The following is a 24948-nucleotide window of genomic DNA, read 5'->3' on the forward strand; positions in this document are numbered from 1 at the left end:
CCTGTCTTTAATCTCTAACTTTAATGCAGATGGTGTAACCAGGAGCAACCAGCTTCAATGACAGAGACGTGAGTTAAGCAGAACTAACTTTCTGTAGGAACATGTCGATTAAGTGATTTCATACATCGTCGAGGGGTTCCCGGATCCTGAGATATAAAGTTTTTACAGTGGAAAAAAAACTGACTTTACAGTTCTATTTTTCCCATATAGAACTATAAACTTTGAGCATTCAGAGGAAGGCAGTGCGCTGCGCCTTTTCACTCCATCACAAAACAATACACAGGAAGTTGTGTTTGTCACTGGACCAATCAACTGTGAGGTTATTACAAGCTGTGGGTAGCAGGTCAAGTCTGTAGAAACAACATTCTTCTCTTTTATGACATAATCGTGTATTGATCTACTTGAGTCATTTTTGTTAAAGTTAACTTTATAGAACCAACAACCCTCTAACATAACTGAGGTAAAGCAAGAACGCGGAAGCTAGAACAGCTAGTGTTAGCAAACGCTGCTTAGCTGAGTTAGCTTAGAGGACATGAAAACCCGGTAGTATTCAGGAGCAGTTATTTTAAAGAAGCGACTTTTAGCGTGTGAAGATATGTCAATCAGAAACTAAACGTATTTATGTTGACATATAGTGTTAAATAAGCCTATCGGATTACGAGTCCGATGTCTTTATATATCGGATTTCCCCATTACGCTGCGTGAATTTAGGCTAGCATAAAAAGGTTAGCTTAGCTGCTACATAAACGACAACATCCTGCAAACTGGACAAGACATTGGATTTAGTGGGCTTTAAATCGGGCTCGGCGGGTACGCTGACCCCTCAGAAGAAAATGAAGAAGAGGAAGGAACTGAATGCCTTGATCGGACTCGGAGACAGTAAGCGAAAGAAGACTAAGAAGGGGTCAGGGCACCGACTTCTTCGAACCGAACCACCGGGCTCGGAGTCAGAATCGAGCTCGGAGGATGATGACTTCAACAACTTGAACGGCGGAACTAACTTTGGAAAGTGAGTGATCTGCTGTTCTACACATCAGTACATGAATATGCGGATTAATTGTAGGTATTTTATAACTTATGTTAAATTGGTGTTCACATTGCAACTCAAATATTCAACATCCTTTTCCTAAAATACTTCACTGTCTGTACGTACTCCTTAGGCAATTGTCTGACCAATTATTTACATATTTTAAAATGAGTATTGACCAATTTCAGCCTTAAAGCCACTAATGCGCCACTAATCTGGAACGAATGTCCAGAAAACTGCAAAACAGCCGAAACACTGAGATCCTTTAAATCAAGGCCAAAGACCCACCTGTTCAGATTTTTTTTAAATTCATAATAACTGAAACATTGATCAATATATTTGATGCACCTTTGCTTGCTGTTTTTGAGGATGACAGGACAAAATGCAATGTTTATTGCTGTTGTATAATTGGTTGCTGTGTTATGATTTTATGGTGTAAAGCACTTTGAACTGCCTTGTTGCTGAGTTGTGCTATACAAATAAACATGATTTGACTTGACTTAAATTGTCACATATGGCCCCTTAAATTGAATCCTGAATGTCCTTACTTTGGGACAATAAATGATTTATATTATTTCCACTCTAACACTGTTCTTGACCTGCCACATTAAACTTATTAACGTGTGGCAATTCATCTACACTGACAAGATTGGAAAGCAGAGTATTAATTACAAGGTCAATAGGCTCTGGTATCTGAATGATACCTACTGGTCAGAGTTGATGGATGCAAATACAAGGCAATTCTATAATAAAAAAGCTGCTAGAAGCTGCAAAAAACTAGTTTAAGGTTCACCTTCACTTTGCGGTTGTAATGTCATGAAATCACAATTCAGTGGAAATTAATACATTTATAAAAACTGGCTTTCACAGCTTAAAGATCATTTCATTTTGAGCAAGCTTATTACTCACACACATGCAGCTTTCCAAGGGTCCCCATTATGAATAATAAAAGAGGCTGTGGAGTTTCAATGTCTAATGTTACATGTCCTTCGTTTTTACAGAAGAAGCTACTCACAGTGCTGCAACGTGTGCTACCCATTGTTTTTGTTCATCATACTAGCTGCCTGTGTTATGGCTTGTGCTGGACTCATATGGATGCAAATTGCACTGAAGGAAGATTTAGACTCACTGAAGGAAAAGCTGCATAGCAGTAAGTGTCTGGTGATTAAACAACACAATGTCCTCAGCTCATGAAACCTGTTAGTATTCTTTAATCTAGTCATAAAGTGTTTATTGTTCTTGGCGCTGCTTTAAACACTTTCGGCACCTGTTGTTGCAGTGGAATCCAGCCAGAAGGTGTCATCGAGTGAAATACCCAAAATAAGCGAGGATCTGAAAAACAAAGAGAAAAAACTTGAAGACATTGAAAACGGGGACAAGGGATTGAGTAAACTCTGGTGTAACCTCACAGAAATGAATCGCAAGGTCAGTCATGTCTGCTACAAGGCTTGTAATATTTTGTAAAATTACATGCGTCTAAAGGAAAAGTCAATGGAAAACATTAAACTGAATGGCGATTGCGGTTTGTGTAGTTTTTCCTCACTACAGTTTTCATAGGTATTTCTAGGAAATAAACCTTTCAAATAGGGCTCTGTCTAATCAAGCTCCTTAATACAGTTCTATGACAATTTGACATCTATATGTCAGATTTAGTAACATTTGCAAGTAACTTTCTAATAGATTTTCAGTCAGATTCAATATACTTTCAACACTTTTAACTAAAATGTTTTTGTTTTAACCCACACAGATCACATCTCTGGATTCAGCTGTTAACCATTTGAAAACCAGTCTGAAATCCTCTGCTGATTTAATTGGCCTTCCAACCACCGTGGAAGAGCTTCAGAAGGTAAAACCAACAGAAGCTTGAAATGTAATAGTTTTATTCTGATTTCAGTTACTTCAAACATTTTTCTCTGTTTCAGAGTGTCGCCACGATTGGTAGCACACTCACAAGTGTACAGCATGACGTGGAAACAATGAAGGCTTCTCTTGAAAATCAGAAGAAAGACGATGAGTCAAAGAAGACAATGGTAATTCTGAAATAATTTTGTTGTAGTTCCTGAATAACCAGTTTAAGTAGATTATTATGTGCAGCATGGAAGAAATGGTGTCCAGTTCAAACCACCGTTTGAACATGAGGTTACACTTATTTAGGAGTTGGAGCCTGTGTATGCCAAGCTATAAACTTGTAGAAAAAAATGGCTGCAAATTATATGGCCATTGGGAATTCCATATAGTACCATCTGTTCTCATCTCCTGCTGATTGATCACCCCAAATCTAAAACCTCTCTGCCCTCTGCTGATTAGATGCAAGGAAATGGGTCTTCAATCTTCTGTGTGGCATCATTGTCAGCCAATCTTGCAATCATAATATTCCTTTACTGTTTTTTTTTAATCTATGTTGCAATTAAATTGTTTTCGCAAACAATGAAAGTTCCTTTCTTTTATGACTATGACTGGTTTGTAGCCTCAAGCTGACTTCTTTCACATGAGCAAAGCTAAGGACTTTTTTTTAGTGGTCCAAAGTACATAAGCACTTCTCTTGTTCAGCTATTTGTATTTCCATCTGTAGGCTCACTGCAAATACTGCTAAAGATGCCTTCTGTCATTGGCACCAAAAATAACTGAACAGCACATTGAGATTTCTGTAGTACATTGGCGAGACAAAATTGTAGTTTAATCTTCCTCTGATTCATAACTGTAGCATTTGTCTTGTTTAAAAACTGAAGCATATCTACTACCGTACATCCAAGCTTATTGTGTTGATCTTCCGAATCACGGCATGAATCCAAAGGAGGAGCGCTAGTGATCGCCACCACAGCCAGATTAATATGTGTGTTAACCCACGCATGTAAGCAGCTTGGCAGTTCTTGTCAAGCCTATGTTAAAGGAGTCGTTGGGATAAGAGGGTCCTGTCAGTTCTTTGGATCTGTGCCTTGGCTTTGCATTCATAATACATTAAACAACTGCCAATCTATTTTGAGGGCTTAGATGCTATGAACTAAAACTAGGTCAGATTTCTGAAAGAATGGAAAAATATTTTCCTCATTTCTTTACAAGCGCAACACGATGAAAGGAGAAAGTCAACAAATAATTTGTATGCGTGTATTTCTGATACCGTGACCTCAATAATTTTGTCTTATTACCTATAGTTTTGCAAGCTCTGTCTAGAGCAGGGGTGTCCAAACTTTTTGCAAAGAGGGCCAGATTTGATAAAGTGAAGGTGCCCGGGGGCCAATAGTTTGTTCGGACATTTTTTAACTACAAAAGTTTCATGCAAATACACACCGTTATAAAACAATTTTCATTGTCACAATTATCTTTATTTTTCAAATGACAAAATAACCAAATATAAGCCACTCAGGCAACTCTAAAAGCAGAAATTCTGCTTTTCTTTCATATCTGGAGAGTCAGATAACATTGAACAAACTGTATGAAATACCTTAAATTTACATGAGTTTAAAAATATCTTTGCCTCAAGAACATTTTAAACAGGAGTTATAAGTAATGCAAAGTTGTCTGTTATTATTAAATCTTAAAACAAGTGAATTTTGCTCGTCATTTACAATATCTTTCAGAAAGTAATAGTTTGTCACATCTACAGGTTCATAACATCAACAGTAATAACCAAATCTTACTCAAGAGTTTAATAAAAATAAGTGCCATAAATCCAGGTGCATAAATGTTCTTTTGGCTCTTCACTGCTGATAGTGACAGACGTTGCCGTTCAAAATACTCAGTTTCATGTCCTCAGCTCTCAGTGCCACACTGTTACTGCCAGGCAAACATTCGCAAATTCTTGCTTCTTCTCAGGGCAAAATGTTCTCCACCATTTTCATAACACAGTCTTTGATAAATGTACCTTCAGTAGAAGGTTTGCCATGTTTAGCTATTAACATTAACATCGTAGCTTTGGTGGTATTTTCTTTTGACTCACAGGCCCGCGTGAAGAATCGCTGTTGTGATGCCAGGGCAGCTTGGAGCTGCTTCAGTTTTTCAGCACGGTCACTTCCTGTTAGCTTGTTGTATGTGTTAGCATGTTTAGTCTGGTAGTGTCTCTATACGTTGAAATCCTTAAACAAGGCAACCGTCTCATTACAAATTAGACAAGCACAATTGGCTTGATTTTCAGTGAAGTATTATAATTCCCATCTCTCTTGAAAGCGGCGGCCCTCACTGTAAACTTTTCTTTGCAGTGGCCATGGCAGAAATGAGTGGAGAGGGGTTCGCTGCACGGAGGCAGAGACTGATAGTATTAAAGTGGTGCTGCCACCATTTGGTGAAAGGAGGAATTACAGTTTCAAGTTTTATGATTTATTGATTCTGTTTGACAGTGGAGGCGGGCCATAAATAATACATTATAAGACCGAGGCTGCGGGCCGTATGAAATCTGACGGCGGGCCGTGATTGGCCCTCGGGCCGGACTTTGGACATGCCTGGTCTAGAGCTTCTGAAAAGTGCACTTCATCCCTGTTAGGAATGGAAGTTTTGGAATGGGGCCATAATAAAAATAAATGAATAGTAAACAAAGATGATTGCAGAAAAAAACTAATATCCTGGTTGCATTAGCATGCACACCCTTTAACCAAGACTGTTGTAGATATTTCTTATTTTATTTTACCAGATGAATAACGCAGACGTCACAAAGAGGCACACTGTTTACAGAAGTAATAATGGATGCTGCCGTCTGTGGTTCGATTTTAAAGTTGAGCAACTGGAGCCAGTGGTATCGTCACTAGATGATAACAAGACGAAGGAAGCTAAGAAATGGCTTCTTCTGGTGCAGAATTATGACTCATGTCTCACATGTAAACGTTGAATAAAATGCAACATGACTGGTGTGACTGCAGATGCTTTGAAAACTATCAAAAGCGTCAGTTCAGTTATAGAAATGGCACAGATTGGATTTTCTTGGGTCGTAAGGATTTGGCCCCAAACTGTTCTTAACTTCATCCACATAACTAAAACCTCAGGTTTCAATTGAGGCTACCGAATATATTATGAATATATTGTCGCAATGTCAGGGTGCGCTATACTTGCATCCCAAGGAGTAGTTTGGAGTTCAAATATTGTCGTGTTCTAACTGTTAAGATGCAAACACCAGACACGAATTACACAAAATGCTAAAGGTTATAGAATGTAGGAAAAATAGATGAGAGAGGTAAAATAGGAAAATATGCACAAATCACAACTGATATCATTGCAATATTTATACATTTTAAATTGCATGCAAGATTTTCTAGCATTATGCATCTCTTGTTGCGGCCAGCAAATCGTTAAGTTAAGGGAGTGCGTATATGCATTCAGGTTATTGCAGCCTTACGGCTTTTATATATTTTTTTATACAGTATATATGTCTTTTATGTGAACTGTACATGGAATATATCACAACATTGCAAAAATATTTTTTGAATAATTTATCACTGTTTCACTTTTGTGTATAACAGAAATCTGACATTTTAATGCAGCCACTCAATGTATGGAAGTAAATATCTCCAGACACCTCTTCCTGTCTCCAAAGCTGTGCTCCATTTTTGTTTGTACGACTCTGAACTGCAGATATATTGACATGTTGCATATCTTTGGCAGGACATCACAGACCTAAAAAGAGCCATGGGTGAGGTCAATAAGACTGAGGAGCAGCACCATATGTGGACTGATGAGCAGATCCACATTCTTCTGTCTACTGTTGCAGACCTCCATCAAAGAGTGGCCTCATTAGAGAACGGGTCAAAGCACAGCGTGAGTAATACCCTAATTCTATGGTGACTAAATTTATACATACATATACATGTTTTTTCCCCGCTGAATTTGTTTTATCCAAACAGTAGCAGAACAATTGATCTCCTCATCAGAATAACTAAATGCATTTTTACAGATACATTTTTCTTAGCCAATTGTTTTCCTTATTAAATTTTTGTTACTGTCATCACTCTGTATCCGGGGGGAAAAAATTCTCAAAACTTCACAAACACTGTCTTAAGTCAACTTGAATACAATTGGAAGTCAATTGCCACTGATCCCCTTGTTAAAAATTCATTTCCTTGACAGAGCCGAACGCACAATGAATTTGGGTTAATGAACCCTTTTAAAGTTTAACCATTCAAAGAAAGAAAAAAAAAAAGACAGTAACAGCCAAATACCGAACTTCTAGTTCCAACTCTTTGACTCCACAGATTCCAAACACACAGTAATTTAATTGCCTTCTTCCTGCCATGCAGTTTCTGTATAATGACACAGTAGCTTCACCGGCTGTCAGCAGTAAAGAGCCTGAAACTAAGACGGTGACAGAAACAACAACACTGAAAGAAACACCTCAGGATTTGGAAGGTATTGTGTAGAAAAAAGCAATTTATCCTCATGGCTTTCTTTGCACTCTGTGGCTGTTTAACATAATCTTCCTATGACAGACATGTCCACACCACTGACAGTGCCCCAGACCAGCAGACGTCCTCGCTTCTTGACTCCAAGGCGATCTAGGAGGAATGCTGGAACAAAATGTCCAGGGAGGGTGTTGCTGCCTGGTGTCATTTCTCTGACAGGTACACAACCCGGACACCTCTCCTTTCATTAAAGACTTGTGTTACTTCTTTAACAGAGCTAAGTCAGGGTTTTTTTTGCGTATTTATTCATACTTGGAAAAAGTTGTTTGTTGCATTGCATAAAGTTTTTCATAAGTAGTAACTTAATCATCCATATGTTTATGTGTTTTCAGTTTTGGGAGGAAGTCAATAATAAAGCATAGTCAAAGGGAAATGTGATAATGGTTTGTTTATTGAATTCAAGAGATCCCAATAATGTTTTTGTCAATTTGGCGTGAACATGGCTATTTGTTCAAATTGCAGAGCGTTCACGTACATATACGTGTTCATATTACTGTAATAGTTGTTCCTTTTCTAAAACACACTGAAACTCCATCATTTTATTTGTGTTTCTGAATTCTTTTCCAGACCTTGAAGACATCTACCAGCGAGCCGCAGTTGGACGCGACTCCCTTGGACTTACTTACCAAGACCTGAAGATGCTGTTTGGGACGTTGACTCCCAGCGAACATGCCGTGGCGTGCTTTGATGACGGAGACCAGAGGTACTCCCTCATGGAGCTGAGAGCTGCTGTGGGTTTGTGAGCTCAGCGTCATTGAGAGCAGAGAACAGTATTGAACACCCAGCAGGGTCTGGGAGCGGGTCTGGGATTCCCAACCCTTATCTGTAGTTGCTGCACCTTCTGTGAACTCAATATTTATCATTTTGATGGTGGTAAAAGTGGCACTGGTATGCCATCCTCTCACACCTCTCCCCCAGGCCCTCCCAGTATATTGTCAGCAAAAAAAATTCAATTTTAGCAGTTATCCATACAGGTTTCTGTTTGTAAAATCAGATCTTATTTTAACCAGTTCCTGGAATCATGTTTGTAGATCTTGAATAAGTCCTGTTTTCCACCCTCGGACTTCAACTTTGAAGTGTTTCTGTTATATAATTGTGTTTAGTTTTATTTTGTTGTTTTTTTTCCAATTCTGTCTCATCCTGATGTAATGATTATTGTTTAAGGTATTTTAGGCTGCACCTACCAGCTATTGCAGATGTTCCCACATATGTACATAAACACCTGGTTCAGCTCAGCTAAAGCTTGTTTATAGGATGTGGAGAAGGACTTTTTATGAATGTTTACAAATGACTACTAGAAATGGCTTTTTTGAGGTTTTCTTTGTGTTTTTAGACAGTTTCCTAACTTATCTCAGAAACAATCAAGTATACGAACAGTCAAAACTTTTGTATGCTCTTTTCTAAGCTAAAACTAAAGTTTAAAGTGCTTTCCTCCGCCTTTTGAGTTGTGACCATGTACTTAGTCCATCTGTGCATTTATCTGTAGTTTTGTTGCATATTGTTTTTGTTTTTCTCATTTGTTGATGTTTCGCAGATATGAAGGGCTACGAACTCATTACAAGAATTTTTAAGGGTTATTTATGAGGCATATGTAGCAATAAGTGAAATACTGCCGTGGAGTGAAGGCACACCAACCTCACAATATGTAACGGGTAGTGTGAGAAACACTGACCATCACTATTTACTTGATACATTTTATTGCATTATAAAGGACCTAATTATGTGTGTATTCATGAAATGACCATATTCAGACTTGTTATGTTGTCAGAGGGGTTGGGTTGTTTAAAATTTAATCACAGAAATACTCGACGAGGCTTTTTTTGTTGATACTGATTTGTTGTTCTCCTTAAGTTCTGACCTTTTGGTTCAAGAAAACATGTTAAAGGTTAATTGACAGAATTAATCATTTAAAATCCACCAGAGAATTGATTAATTGGGTCACAATAAAGATACATCTCAACAAATTAGAATGTCTTTTAAATTTTTTATTTACTCCAGTAAATAAAGTCAAAATCAGATTCATCATGTATAGAGACAAATTGTTTAATAATTGTAGCTGAGTGATGGCAAAGGATAACTCAAAATGTACTTTCTCAGATACTGATTTTGTGTTTGCAATAGACTATAAGACCAATAAAAAACAAAGGAATTTATACTACTGGCCAACCAAAAATGCCCAGGTACTGTCCAGTTTATGCACTCGATCTTGATTGGCTATTTGGGTCTTCTAGACATACTTTCATCATCCTCTTGACAATAAATCTGGAAAGTTTACTTACTAAACATACTGAGATAAAATGGTCTTTAAACAAGGTTTTGGCACTTTAGACAGTGTGCCAAATTCTATTGGAACATTAAATCAACAGTTTTCCTTCCACTCACCTTTCTGTAATATGCTTGCATACAGCTCTCAATGAAGAGCCAGATTATTTTGCTGTGGTACATTTCTATTCAAAATCCTTTTTCTTTGGTCTTTAATATTTGAATTTTCCGAGAAGCTAAAATTTGGGTCTTTAGTAGCTGTAAAGAATCATCAAAATTGCCAGAAATAAACACTTTTACTGTTTTAAATCTTAGGAGTTTCACTTTTCCGTTAAATTTCTTAAATAACATTTTGATAGTTTAGGATTGATGCACTTTTATGCTAACATGTTCATAATCTTAGCTAAAAATAAATGCATCTGACTACACACTTGATTTATATCTCTTTAGACTAAAAATGTTGTGGTCTCCACTTTTATGCTTTAAATTAAAAAGGTATCAGGGGTCTAACTGCTCTGTAACTGATCTTATCAAGGTAATAGTTACCATTAGATTATGGCATGTTTGTTAAATTCACCATGTTAACATGAGTACATACATAAATTAAATGTTTCTTTTCAGGATGAAGGTTAGTCAAGCTTTTGTGTCAGAGATTTTTGGGTCCACAATGCAACTGTAAATGAGATTTTATGAATGTTTTTTTGTTTGAGCACCGATGAATAAAGACAGTTAAAGGCTTGAGTTTCTTATGTTTTTAAAGGATACATTCAGAAGCTTTGATTTTGTGTAGCACTTTTACTGAAGTACTTTTGCATGACTGAATATGAAATTTACAAAAGACCGCGACTTTTAACAAAACTATGTACAAATTTCATGTTTGAGAGCAAATTTATCAACAATCTTAACAAAACCAGGTTTTACATGAAGAACTCTAAGCCAGAGCCCCTTTAGCCCTCCAGTCTCGGGACAAAAGCCCCAGCAACCCCTCTTCATCTTCTTCTCCTTCCTCCTCCTCCTCATTGTTATTATCAGTCTCCATTTCTTCATCCTTTCTTGGCGCTGGTTTACTTTTCAACACATCCCGCTTGTCCCTCAGCAGTTCCACCCTTTTGTAACACTCGATCTGTTCATCAATCTCGTCGATCTGACGCTCAAAACGTCCCTCTTCATCGTCCTCTGCCACGATGGCCTCAGACTTGGTGTTCACCTGTCGGATCTCCTTCTGAAACTCTTCCCACTCCTTGTCCATCTGATCTTTCGGGGCGTCGACGTTCCGCACTTTGGCGTCTCTGACCGGATCGTCAAAGAAGCCCTCGGGCAGCGCCTCGGCTGTGTTGTCTTTCTTTTCGGGGGTCTTCTCCGGGGCGTCTGCTTTGAGGATAGATCCCGAGTGGGAAATGGCAGGCGTGGGTGGGATGGAGCTGTCAAAGAAATCAGCTGGCAGCTCTTTAGCGGGCTGCGCTGGGACGTCGGCTTCATCAGCGTCTTCATCGTCGTCCTCGTCGTAAACTCCTCCTAAGAGGCTCAGTCCTGCAGATTTCTGTGTGGAAGCAGTCGCCTTTTCGGAAGGCTTCTCAAAGTCTCCAGGCAAACCCGACTCAGACTGACCTGCTGGTTTGGCCTTTTTCCCAACAACTTCCACGCTGTCCTGTGTTTTCCTTTTTACAGGGTGACTTTGTGATACAGCTGGTTGGCTCTTTCCTTCTTTCAACTCTGCAACCTTGTCTTTATGCTGCTTCCCCAGAACATGAGCTGGCCACAGAAGTTCAGACTTCACCTGCACGGAGCACAGGACACAGCTGAGGTGACCCAAACTGTTGTATTTGGCGAAGGGAGATTCCACGCGTTTCTTCTCCGTGTTCTGCCGTTGTTTCTCCCTCATCAACCGCCGGAGTTCTTCTTGATTTACTACTTTTTTCCCCTTCTTGGACGTTGCCATTCTTGGTAACGAAACGTGTTAGCTTAGCTAGCTACTTGCGCCACAAACAGAAATGTCGCGCTTCCTCTTGTCTTTGCTCTCACGGCTCATCTCTTCAGCGCCACCATCTGGAAGGGAGTCAAACTCAAAGATCCACCAACCGTGAAGCCATACGGTTCTGTAATCGGGGTTAATATACACAGTCTTGAAAAGTCAAGAATTTTCTTTCATCATTTTAAGCCCGATATATGGGGTAAAATTAGTGTGTTTAAGTTTCCATATTTTATATTTTATTCTATTTCCCCAAGGAGATAAGAAATGCTCCCAATTCAATCCAATCAGACTAATTTTTCCCTCTGTTTATCAGACAAAAATAAACAAAACTGTTTATTTTCATCTGATTAGCTGGGGGCTGCATTCTGGAAGCATTTGTTTATTATCCTTTATGTGTTTCATTCCATTTGTTTCTGATTTTTGCTGTTTTACAGTGCATTGCAAAAGTGTTCAGACCAACACAAGGAGTGCTTCATTGTGAAGTAGAAGTAAAAAGGCACACATTTTTCAGTTTTTTTTTATTAATCTTAAAATTGTGACATGCATATTTATTCAGTCTTCTTTCTAATATCACTAAATAAAATGCAGCGCATACTGTTCTCATGAGTCTCCTAATTACTGATTCTGCTGGTTTGAAATTCAATTTCAATATAGGTGTTTACTGAAAACTTATATATATATATATATATATATATATATATATATATATATATATATATTCCACAGTGATGAAATGAAATCAGATATAAAGATTTAGATTTCACGAACCTCTTGTAGATAGAAATCTGAAATGTGTTTATGCCTACAAAATCAAAACATTACCAAGGTGTGGGTTGTTCAGGGCTCTTGTTTTTCTAACACATTTGCAGTTCTTTAGTTTACTTATCAAATGTCTATCAACTATCAACACTCTTGGTTTAACCATCCGGGTTTGTTTGTTTTTTTAAAGGAAATATGAGTAGTATTGTATTGTAATTTAATTTAAAGTCCAAGGGAATCAGTTCTCTTCGGTGAACTCAGCCAACTGATTTGAATCTCGAAACAGAGCCACAAATCCCACCGCTAGTTCACATTCAGACCCAGAGCAGTTTGAACAAACCTAATTTCCATGATCTCGCGAGGTCTGCCCGTAGTGTCGCTAGCGAGAACGTTAGCTCGGTTGTCTTATTGTACCAACCTGTCCGCCCGACTTTTGCTGCAAAGACTGAACCGATTTGATTTAAAATCGTACATTTAAAAGGTGGTAGAAGACACAACGATGTAGTCGGCTACAGGTTGTTTTAGCTTCTCTCTTTGTGTTCATTTTGTGCGTGTGTGTTCTGTTATGTTTAAGGTTCATTTCTGTATTCATCGCCGCACCCATCGTATTCATTTTTTATTTAGGGCTAGCAAGCTAACGGATGATTGAAGCTAATGTTGGTGTTCAAGTCTGTCATCAAGTGCAACGATATTTAAATTATAAAAAAGAGAAAAAAAAACTTTTAAAAAAAGGAGTTTTGATTGTTTTCTTTTATTATAAATAAGGACTTTTGTCATGTTCACTTTCATCTTCACCATTTTGTAGTAGCTATAGTAATCCAACTGACGCACGGTAGTCATCATGACAGGTGATAAGATACGCACCATGCGGAAGGATCATAATAAAGCAAATAAAAATGAAGCGATAATGGACACCTACGATGAGACCTCCAACGGGACGGTTCCTAATGGTAATAGTAACCTCTTCAAGTCTAACAAGGCTTTTCAGAAATCGGTCAAGTCCTCGGCACTGCAACAGCAGCAGCAGCTCAATGCGAACAACATAAACGGCAACGCATCAGTTGTGAATGACGACAACAAAAACCCAATCATCCTGACAAGTGAGGAGCTGGAGTTTCCAGTTCATGAGTGTGTGTTCAAAGGGGATGTGCGTCGGCTCTCCTCTCTCATCAGGACCCACAGCATCTCTCAAAAAGACGTGCATGGTAATCTTTTTATACTTGCCCCATATATTGTTTTTATCTAACTATTGTCCCAGACTGTATTGATGCGTTTTATTAAATTAGAACGTAATCAAGTTCATTTATACCAGTTATTCCATTATAAAAAGTAAAACTTATGTTATATAAATTAATTACTGAAAGGGGGATGTAGGTTTCTCAGCTGCTTTTCATTAAAATGTACAGCTAATTATGAAAACAAAAATTCGGTTTCTCAAAAAAAAAAAAATTAAGTAAAATAAATAAAATAGCAATCTAATGTGATTGATTTCACAGTTTGCAGCAGACAATCATTGACACATCTATAAGGTGTTTAGGCCACTAAATGAGCCGCCACTTTGTCCTTCCACTTATTTACATGAATATTCTGAAGTACAGCACACTGAACATCCACCTTAGTGTTCTTGGAAACTTGCACTGTGTATCAAGGATCTATATTATAATTTTTACTTTTTTGATTAGGATTACTGAAATAAATCCAAATTGCTATGACTGATGTTTCTTTGTCTGTGACTTGGATATGGATTAATTTGTTTTTCTTCTTAGGGAACACACCTCTTCACCTTGCTGTAATGTTGGGCCACAAAGGTAAAGCAGAATAACTATCTTTTTTTATTATTTTTTTTAGATTTTATCTTGGATAATTCTTTCAGAAAGCTTTTCAAGTACCATAGGTGTATGTCAGTAAATTAGGCGTAATCTGTTTTTATTGTGAAATGTAATTGAGAGTGCGCCACACAGCTTTGGAACCAGGATTTTAGCTAATATATTTGATATGTGATGCGTTCACACTCTGCATTAAAACAATAAATCCAGTCTTTTGTATCTAGAGCGGTTGTGCTAATAAAGAGAATTAGAAATGTGGATTCATTGAAACTTTATATATTTTAAACCAGCTCCATGGCAGTGCACAGCAACTGGTTTCTAGCGAGTGGCTCTTTGCGAGAACATTTTCTCTAGCATCTTATTAAAAGCATTTTAAATGCAGTATGACAGAATATTTTACATGTTCAGAGAATCAACTTTTTAATACTAGTCTAGCCCATTCCTATTCTCATTTCCTATAGCATAGGCAAGGCAAGGCAAGGCAAGTTTATTTATATAGCACTTTAAAACAGTACCACTGACCAAAGTGCTGTACAATCACAAGATTAAACAAATAAAAATCAAAATTAAAACACATAAAAACCAACAATGCAGTGACGTAAAACACTATATAATACATAAACATACCCAGATAAATACAGAAAAGCAGCATCTCAAACTGAATCAAAGGCCAACCGAAAAAGGTAAGTCTTAAGAGCAGATTTAAAAATTGCTAAAGAGGGGGCCTGTTTTACCAACATAGGTAAAGAATTCCAAAGTTTGGGAGCTGCAACAGCAAACGCCCTGTCTCCTCTCTGCCTCCTGGAAGTCCTCGGCACCTCCAGGTTCATTTGGCTCGCTGATCTAAGAGCTCGAGGAGGACAGTGTATATGTAGCAGCTCAGAGAGATAGGAGGGAGCAAGGCCATTTAAAGATTTAAATACAAATAAAAGAATCTTAAAATGCACTCTGAAATGTACCGGCAGCCAGTGCAGAGAATATAAGCATAGTTTAATCGCTATCATCTCAAAAAGAAGCCAGTATATGGGGACAAAGATATTTGTAAACTCAATTTAACAGCAACACGGTGTTCGTTAGGATTTGGACAACAAGCAAGAATATTTTTCATGCCTTCTGAAAGTCCTAATAGAGGAAAAATGTCCCCACCATTTTGGTTAAATCTGTTCACTCACTGCCTTTAGGAACATCCCCCACTCACTGAACATAAAGCATTTTATTTTAACACCTTTGTTAATTTTTAATGAACAGCAGCTGTCCACGCTCAGACAGAGTGGTTCTAATGCACATCGCATACGGCTTTGATGATTACCATAGAACATTTAGTGTTTTCTTAAAACATGGATTTAATTTTCCTGTCATTGCTCTTTCGTGTTGTACAAAATGTGCATCAAAATTTCAACACTGGGCGCGTTCCTTCACGGTCGGGTGGGGAATGAGCTGGGCAGAAGTGATGAGAAAGCAGACTGGGACGGGTTTCTTCTTAAATGGAGGACAAAGCAATTTTACTGGCGGGAGGAGGTCAAAGTCATCCCAGTTTACTATGTTATTAACTGCTGTCTAGAAAAATGAGCAGTAGTAAATATAAAGTACCAGAGATCATGACCTGGCTAATACACAGACTAGATTTTATCGTGTTCTTCTAACTCCCTGACTTTTTTTATTTTTAGTTTTATGTCATTCAAACAGTTCTTCTTATATTGGCCACATACTGTAGTTGAAGTGGCAGGATGTAGATGAGACAACAGCCAAGAGGGCTTCTTTATACTCTTGGGTTAGCTTTTGTTTCTTTTGAATCTAAATTCTTTAGTTGTGTTTATGAAATATTGGGCATGTCAGATTAACCGTGCACAGAATAGGTCACACGTGTGTCTCTGTGTGTTTTGTCGTTCAGAATGTGCTCTTCTCCTCCTGGCTCACAATGCCCCCGTTAAGATCAAGAATGCGCAGGGGTGGAGTCCGCTTGCAGAAGCTATCAGCTACGGTGATCGGCAGATGAGTAAGTTTCAACAGCGCAGCTGTGAAGGGTTTATGATGAGACTTTGTGCTGTTTTCAATTTCATGTCTGCAACAAACCCTCTGTTTTGACACTGTATCCTGGACACTGTACACAGATCTGTGTATCCGATAGTTGATGGCCCTTCCTTGTTATTTAGTCTACCAACTGGAGTGGTGTTCTGTTTCGATGCTTTGGCAGCAGCATCGCAATGTGTCATCTGTTTACGCTGAACTGTGGAAAAGAAGGATCCTATCTGGTTACATTAAAGCTGCTAAAACTTCCTATTAATTTCATTCACATTCAGATTTAACATACGATTCCCTGATATTTCAGTGCACAAAACGTCACTTCAATGCTAGATTCCTCATTTATGGATGCAGCACAGTGTGTGTGGTTGTTTTTTTCTTTTTTTTTTTTTTGTCGGGGCAATTTAAAGAATTGAAACTAAATATTTAATCCTGGCACCGCTATGAAGTCAGCTCCGAAAGCTAAAGGGCTTGGAGTTTCTCGGAGCACTCGTCATCCAGATTGGATGGGAAGCAGTTCGTGCTCCGACTGATGATACGAGGCAGCCCTGAGCTTTTGGACTAATCGCTACTTCACTCAGTGATGCTGCTGTTTTTAACGTTTAATGTCTGGTGAAACATTTAATTTGCATTGTGTAAGGCGGGAGCTGTTGTTAGCTCTGTCCCTCGCTTTAGGGGGCTGATAATTGATCTCTTTTTAATCTCACATAAAAAAATAAAGTATAAGAAAAATAAGTAACTGATCTGAATCCTTAATTATCACTTTTTGCAACCGTCTTGTGTCGCTGCATTCAGTATTTCCTTTTTGGCTGAATGGATGAAACAACTGATTTACTGGCAGCATCTGCTTTCACAGCTTGTGTTGGAGAATTTTAAGGCTGGATATTTTCACAAATGACCCCAAACTTTGTTAGTATGCATCTCAGCTACTATTGCCTGTCGCGGCAAGCTGGTCGACGACAGAAGGACCTGGACCAGGAGCTTTGCTTTCAGAAGGTCACGTCTCTCATGAACACGCCCACTCCCGGTCCGGTATTCCCCTCTGCATGAGTCAACCAGGATACACTGATATGTGCTGACTTGCTCTGTGCGGTCCGCTATCATTAAAAGGGTCACTGGTTAGTTTCTGAAAGAGGCACATTTCATGAGCCAGTGAATTCTAGCTGCTGATTCAGTCGGCGCTGTTGGTACTGGGGCAGCGCTATGTTCCACTTCAACCAGTGTAATTTGTTGCATCTGGGTTACAGAACCGCATTCGGTACGAGTCGATGCAAAGTCTCCTAGGAATGTTGGAAAGGCATAGCAAAAAACTGATTGTTTTTTTTTGTTTGTTTTTTTTAAGCAAAAAGGCTAAACACACGCCTTATGAAAAATATTTGTAACTAAATCAGAGAGCTAGCTACTGACATCTACCATTGACATTTCTCACTGTCTATAAAACGGTGTTGTTAAAACTGCAGGATGGTGTTTGTTTCTTTCTCTAAGAGAGTAGAGACATTTTTTTTCCCACAAGTGCATTAAAAATGTATAACTTTGAGATCTGTGGAGGACACATGATGTCAAAACATATAGAATATCATCAAATAGCTCAAACTGAGTTAAAGTAGCACTCTAAAGCCTTAAGTTCAGTTGACTACAAAACGAGACATTTTGCAATGAAACCTAAATATGTTTGTTCTGTGTACATGTGTATGTGCTGTACTTTAATCTTTTCTCCTTTCAGACCAGAAGGCATGTTTATCATCTGTCTTTAGATTTACTGACCTCTTTGCATGTGTACAAATCTGGAGTCAGCCAGTAACATCAGTCATCCTTGGCAAACTTGAGAATTCAGCTGCTTTTGTTTAGTTTTGTAGAGAACCATGCAGCATATGCTGCTAAATTTGACCTGTTCTTTCTGTTTCTCCAGTTACAGCGATATTGAGGAAGTTAAAGCAGCAGTCAAGAGAGAATGTGGAGGAAAAGAGGCCGAAATTACTGAAAGCTCTCAGGGAGGTGAGAATCTCAGCTGGTTTGAAAAATGGATTTGTTGCTGTGGCTGTTCTTCTGCATCGCCGAACTTTATGTTTTCTGTATTTATACAGATTTTGTGTAAATAATTAAAGTCAGTCCCGCAAATAGCCTCAAACAGTCTTCTCCTTTTATCAGATCTATCCTTGAGTCTGTTTGTGTTTTTCTTCTGCAGCTCGGTGACTTTTACCTCGAGGTTCATTGGGACTTTCAGAGCTGGGGTGAGATCTTTTGTTTTACGAATAAAAAGTTGCAAATAATACATTTTCTTAAACAAGACACAAGAACGCAGCATTCATAACATTGTCTGCAATGCTGTGCATTTTAAATGTTCTTTCTTCTTTTTGCAGCAGCTATTGGTAGTTTTTTCTTTGTAATAGATTAGTGTATTTAAATCGATTTTTGTCTCTTTTAGTGCCATTGCTGTCCAGGATGCTGCCGTCTGATGCTTGCAAAATCTACAAGCAGGGCATTAATATCAGGTAAAGCATAAAAAAAAAAGTTCCTGTACCAGTAAAAAAAGTAGGATGAGTGTTAAATGCAGCAAATATTTGATATTCAGGCCAAGAACTTCTTTTAGAGCTAGAAAGTAGGCCGAAACAATTTTCTCTCCCTCCTAATTCTCTGCCCTCCATCCTGATTTAGACTTGACACTACGCTCATCGACTTCAACGACATGAAGTGTCAACGCGGAGATCTGAGCTTCATTTTTAACGGTGACGCCTCGCCTTCCCAGTCCTTTGTGGTTCTGGACAATGAAGCCAAAGTGTACCAAAGAATACACCACGAGGTGAGCGGGTGCGACTGTCACCAGGGATCAGTGTCAGGGAGGGATTTTCGGTTTTTAATATGGCATGCAACACTCGCTACCCTCCTAGGAATCGGAGATGGAGACTGAAGAGGAAGTGGACATTCTGATGAGCAGCGACGTCTACTCTGCAACTCTGTCAACAAAGTCAATAACTTTCTCTCGGAGTCAGATTGGCTGGCTCTTCAGAGAGGATAAAACGGTAAGGCCTGCAGCAGAGCAAACTGAGGAACAATGTCACAACTTCACGATCCAAAACCAGCAATTTAACACGAGAACCATAACAGATATGACATTTAAATTTTTTTATTTATTTAGGTTAGAGAAGTAAGAGTTAGCAGCCTCAAAACGCAATCTGGTAGATTAATATTTAAAAAGCAAAAAAAAACAGACAATCAAGATTAAACAAATTTACCATTATACTTTATGCTCATTGATCTAGGTCACGTTTAGCTTTATTTGGATATTCTAATGAATAATTTACAGTATTAACAACAGTGTTTGATCCATTAAAGGAAAGATATTATTCCTTGAATAAAATTTCCTGTTGGAGCACATAGTCAGCATCGGGTAATAATAACATGTCTGAAGTATTTGTGTGACATTCTACTTAGCTTATTGCCACTTAATGTATATTTGGTAACTGTGGTTTTTTGGGTTTTTTTTTTATTAATACCCACAAAACATTTATTTTCATAAGTCTCTGCCCAACATAGTTTTAGAAATGCAGTTGCACATATCAGTAATTCAGGTCAGTTCAAGATAAACTAATGCACCTTATAGATTGATTACACACAAAGTACATTATGTGTCTTTCAGTTCAAAGTAGAAATATTACTTTGACCATAATAAAAAGCATTGTTGATAAAGAAATGCCATCCTAGTGAAAAATACGTTCACGTTCAGTGTGCAGTATTTGTAATGGATATTTGGTTAGGGCTCCTTTTGCTTGAATTAGTGCATCAACGCATCGTGGCGTGGAGACAGTCAGCTGAGGCTCTAATTAAAGTCCAGGTTGCTTATGTAATCTGGTCTGGTGTCACTCAGTTCGCTATCCTGTCCATCCCAGAGCACAGCAATGAACATGGCCTCTTTAGCAGAAACCTCTTGTCTCTACTGGACATCTGTCAAGATCCTAAAATATATATTTTCTTTATTCTTTGGTCTTATGTTATAATTTAAGTTTTCCAGGAGCTAAATTTGAGGTTTTCTTTGCTTTAAGCTACAAGTGCTTAATAATAATAATATGCGCTCAATGTCTAATAAACACAAATTTAACTTTTGAAATAATATTTAAGAAATCAAATAACTATTCTATGGCAATTTAGTTTATTAAGATGCATTTCTAATTCAAAGCTGACTATGAAATCAGGATTACAAAACGGTAACATCTGTATCCTTTCATTTCATTGTATTGATCTGTCATTTAGTTAAAAACCATAAAAGTACCAAAATATTTCAGTTATTTTGTTGATTTAAGATGTATGTATGTCAACATGTTGTGTTGTTTCTAAGTGTTCAAAGCGACTCCTTTGGTCATAACTTTGCATTATAAGCTGTGTATTTTACGTTGAGCATATCCCTTATTGTACTATAGACATTATTTAAAGGAAAGTCCTGACGTTAAAGGCAGAGAGTTCAGTTGCAGAGCTGAAAATGCTCAGAGGGGTTAGATCGTCCTTCTGAGGTTTGTTTACCAGTTAAAAGTTTGGAGTCGCTGCCATTTTGAAGCTCTACAGTACGACAGCTTATGAAGATGTTTAAAGATCTGTGCTCGCTCTCTGTTTAGGAGAGGGTTGGAAACTTCCTGGCCGACTTCTACGCTGTCAACGGTCTGGTGCTGGAGTCGAGGAAACGGCGGGAGCATTTAAGCGAAGAAGACATCATGAGGAATAAAGCCATCATGGAGAGCCTGAGTAAGGGAGGCAGCATCAGCGAGCAGAATTTTGAGGTAAAAAAAACAAAAAAAACCTTAATTTCAGTGCTCTGTTTATTCACCAGCAGTTAATAATTGTATCACTGTAGAGCAACAATTATTCCCCTGACTGATGTTTTCCTGTCTGCAGCCTGCGAGGAGGCAGTCGCTCACAGCGCCAGCCCCCAACACCATTTCTTGGGAAGAGTACATAACGGCAGAGCATGGAAAGTACGTTTCTATGGTTTCATCAGTCTTTGCTGTAATTTGCCTGATTATTCAGGGCAGCTACAAGCGAATCTGTCTAAGTGCTGAGTTCGTAATGCATCTTCATCTGCTGTGCGTCTCCGCTCACCTTCAGGCCGCCTCACCTCGGCCGAGAGCTCGTGTGCAAGGAAAGCAAGAAGAACTTCAAAGCTACTGTAGCCATGAGCCAGGATTTTCCTCTAGGCATCGAGTCGTAAGTTCATCCCATCCTCCTCAGATCTCTCTGCAGAGCTTTCAGCGCTGCTTGATCCACAGAATCCTCCTGGGGTTTTAGAAAAGCGTTGAGTATAGATAAAATAATTCAGATAATAAGGACCGGAACATGAAAGGTTTCACTTGTTACACGGCATAAACGCTGATCAAAAACTCCACAGAAGCAACAAGAGAAACAAAAAACCCTTAATGAACAGAAGATAAATGAACTTACTTTTTTCTAAAAAAATAAATAAAACACACTTTGTGTTCGATATCTGTAAGCAGTTGAGCGGTTGCCTACAACTTCCAACTTTTTGAAGTTAATTTTCCAGTTAACTATTATTTTATATTCAATAAAATTAACTTTAGAAAAACCAGGCTTTCTAGAACTTGTGCATTTTTCCTAGATTCTAAAATGTCTGTTAAAACATAGAGACAGATTTATCATTTTATTACCTCCAGTTAGTGCTGACGTTTGTCTTTCAGAGGAGCTGCACTTTAATTCTCACTCTAACACCATGTACGTTGCTGTACTTTTATTTGGTGTCAAACACTAAAAGCTAAAATATATTGTTTCCTTAAACTGCAAATTTGTTTCATTTTCAACCAACATAGTGTTCTCGTCGACTTATAATCTGTAAATCGGTCATGGAGAACAAGTAAAGTAGATTTGTGAAAAGCACAGTTTAAAAGATACATGAGTGTTAAGATGAGTAAATGATGATGTAAGATTAAAGCAGGCTGTGTTACGTAAGGAAATTGCTTTATGTCCTCTGCTGAGTGAACCTTAATGGGGACAACATTAAAACCTCATTCTTTATCACAGTTAATGGCTTTTTAATGTCATTTTTCCTCTTCACATTTTCTGCTTTGTTTTGTTGAAAATATATTTACTACTTTTATAGTGTTCAGTTTAATGGAAAAAAATCATCAGTGCTGTGGTTGGAGAAAAATGACTTTTTCCTATAGCAGATGATATTATCTGAAGTCTCAGTCCTTGGGGTTCTTTGTAAGTTTTCCTTCTCCAGCTTAACAGCACCATATAAAAGTATTCCTATTTTTCAGGGCATTTTGTTTTTACATTTTGTCACACTACAGCCACTAACCTTAATTTTATGATAGCACAAGAGAAATTAGTACATTATTGTGAAGTCACTAATGTACAAGTTAATTTTTTTTTTCATTTCAGAGCTTTAATTTAATTTAATTAGCTTAAATTTCTCTGCATTCTCCATCTCTGAAAGCTAACCACAAAAAATGGCTATCAGCTCTTTGCTGCTATTGTTACTTTTCACCCTCCTACTTTAATTAGTTGAGCGATTAAAGTGCCTATCCCGCTTCTTTCTGGTGCATTCTCGCTAAAATTTTAGTCAAAGTCTTGTTTTGAAATATCTGAATAATGCTGCTTCGAACAATCTTTTCTTCCATATTATTTTTCAACCTTTTTCAATCTCCTTCATGTTCATTCATGGTCTGTGCATTAAAAAAAACCAAGTGCTGATTCCTTTTGCTCTGCCTCCAGGTTACTAAACGTGTTGGAAGTCATTGCTCCATTCAAGCACTTCAACAAACTCCGAGAGTTTGTTCAGATGAAACTTCCTCCGGGGTTTCCAGTCAAACTCGGTATGTGTCGACCTACCGCTGCACCAGCTGCGAGTGGGCGAGCTTCAGGGGGAAAGATCACAGAAAAAAAACATGTTTTTTTGTTTTATCGTTTTCTTCCTCTTGTCTCGCAGACATCCCCGTCTTCCCGACGATCACAGCGACTGTCACCTTTCAGGAATTCCGCTACGACAAGTTTGACGAATCTATTTTCTTGATCCCTGCTGAATACAAGGAAGATCCAAGCCGCTTTCCGGACCTCTGACCTGTCAATGCGTCCAGCTTGGGAGAGTGAGAGCAGAACAGAGGACGCTGGTCTGACTCTGAATCCATATTAACTATTTATTACTATTAATAAAAATAAATAAAAACTAAGGGAAGAAAATGGGAGGGCTGCTCTTGTTTATCATTTAATCCAAGAGGATTTGACAGAGCGCCGTATCAGCTATAGATGAACATCTGCAAATGTTTTTGTGAAATGATTGATGGCTTTTGTTGTACTTGCTGTTTATACACAGAGCAGGTAAAGCTGCTGCTCTGTGCTGCTGTGCGCCATTTTTAAAGCTGTCAAATCATTATTATTTCAGCATACTCGAAGCTGCACTCACCTTCAGAAATGTATATAATTCTTCTTGTTTTTGTTCACGACATTTAAAAGAGAAAAACTCCCACAAATATAGAGCTATCCTTAACCTGAGCTTACTGGTCATTTATATATAGCATATTATATATCTATAAACTCAATGGAGTAACACTGTGTAGCAATACATTTCCAGTACTTAAGAATGTTTTTACCCACCTGGGACAAGGTTTAGTATACATATATATATATATATATATATATATATATATATATATATATATATATATATATATATAAAAACAACTCAAACAGTTTGATATCAAAGCCTTTTCCCTGTGCAGGACACGGCTTCCTGCGTTTTCAGGTCTGCTCATGTTACCTCTCAGCCGTCTCTGTGTTTTGTTGTGATAGTATGAACCCCCCCCCCCCCCCCCCGTGCTCCGTACGAGTGAATACGTCTACTGTGTCGAGAACCGTTCTGTGTATGTTTGTGTGTGGGAGAACCCAGATTGGGGTATCAGGTAAACAGTTTGTAGTCTTAATACTGCACTGATATTTAAAGGCATGCTATGGCTGTTAGCCACCTGGATCAAATGCATCCTGATGCTACATTATCTAAGAGTTTGTTACTGTATAGTATTTGCAGACACACAGATATTTAGATTAGGGAGGTGAAAAGTAACACTAACACTTTCAAACAACTTCTAGCGATACACATGTGATCCCTTTGATAGTCTGCAAATGTTTCTTTTTTTTTTTCTTCCAAATATAGGTGTATATGAATTTAAGGAGTGGAAAATAAGCTGTGAAAATCAAACTGGATGTCAGTATTCAGACAGGAAAAGATGTGATCCATCAAATTGTTGCTGGCTTCAGCTATTCTGTACTGCAACCATACCTACTTCACATCCCTTTAAATAAAGCACCAGCATCCTGTTTCAACTGCACTTGTGCAAATGTCATTACTCCTGAGTTAGTGTTCTTGATGCAGGTGGTGAAATGCAGATGTGTAAAGGAATCGATATTGAAGTCTGAAGCTGTCAAGAAAAGTGAGTGATAAACATCCAGCATCTCCTCAAACTTGCACTGAAGACCCTCAAGAACTAAATGGCAACACCAGATAAAGTGCTTAAAATGTTTCCCTGTCATTTTCAAATCATCATAAGCTCTAGGCAAAAACTACATTCTCATTTAATTTTTTTAAATATACCGTAGTTTCTTTCTACTCAAATACAAGAGGCTCTGGTTCAATCCCTCACATTAATTCTACTGCCAACTAGTGGTTAAATAGGTAATTTCATACAAAAGAAATCTCAT

General features: G+C 38.1%; 3 protein-coding genes across 3 annotated transcripts; 2 read left to right on the plus strand and 1 right to left on the minus strand.

Moving 5' to 3' along the window:
• Nucleotides 1–286: 286 nt before the first annotated feature.
• On the plus strand, nt 287–10410 carry efcab14 (EF-hand calcium binding domain 14). Its single transcript, XM_023335698.1, has 9 exons — nt 287–1009; nt 2029–2177; nt 2307–2452; nt 2775–2873; nt 2950–3057; nt 6617–6769; nt 7249–7357; nt 7438–7569; nt 7978–10410. Exons 1-9 carry the CDS (start codon nt 834–836, stop codon nt 8151–8153), a joined length of 1248 nt encoding a protein of 415 aa, XP_023191466.1. The 5' UTR covers nt 287–833; the 3' UTR covers nt 8154–10410.
• znf830 (zinc finger protein 830) lies at nt 10410–12121 on the minus strand. The gene has a single exon (XM_005813103.3). It carries the CDS (start codon nt 11609–11611, stop codon nt 10604–10606), a length of 1008 nt encoding a protein of 335 aa, XP_005813160.1. The 5' UTR covers nt 11612–12121; the 3' UTR covers nt 10410–10603.
• Nucleotides 12122–12765: 644 nt separating this feature from the next.
• LOC102219507 (ankyrin repeat domain-containing protein 13C-like) lies at nt 12766–23330 on the plus strand. Its single transcript, XM_023336170.1, has 13 exons — nt 12766–13608; nt 14170–14211; nt 16121–16225; nt 18161–18246; nt 18437–18482; nt 18677–18743; nt 18907–19051; nt 19140–19271; nt 20859–21020; nt 21136–21215; nt 21346–21444; nt 22969–23069; nt 23183–23330. The coding sequence occupies exons 1-13, from the start codon at nt 13245–13247 to the stop codon at nt 23311–23313; spliced, it is 1560 nt and encodes a 519-aa protein (XP_023191938.1). The 5' UTR covers nt 12766–13244; the 3' UTR covers nt 23314–23330.
• The last annotated feature ends 1618 nt before the right edge of the window (nt 23331–24948 follow it).

This window comes from Xiphophorus maculatus, chromosome 6, assembly GCF_002775205.1.
Source record: "Xiphophorus maculatus strain JP 163 A chromosome 6, X_maculatus-5.0-male, whole genome shotgun sequence".
NCBI classification, from domain to species: Eukaryota; Metazoa; Chordata; class Actinopteri; order Cyprinodontiformes; family Poeciliidae; genus Xiphophorus; species Xiphophorus maculatus.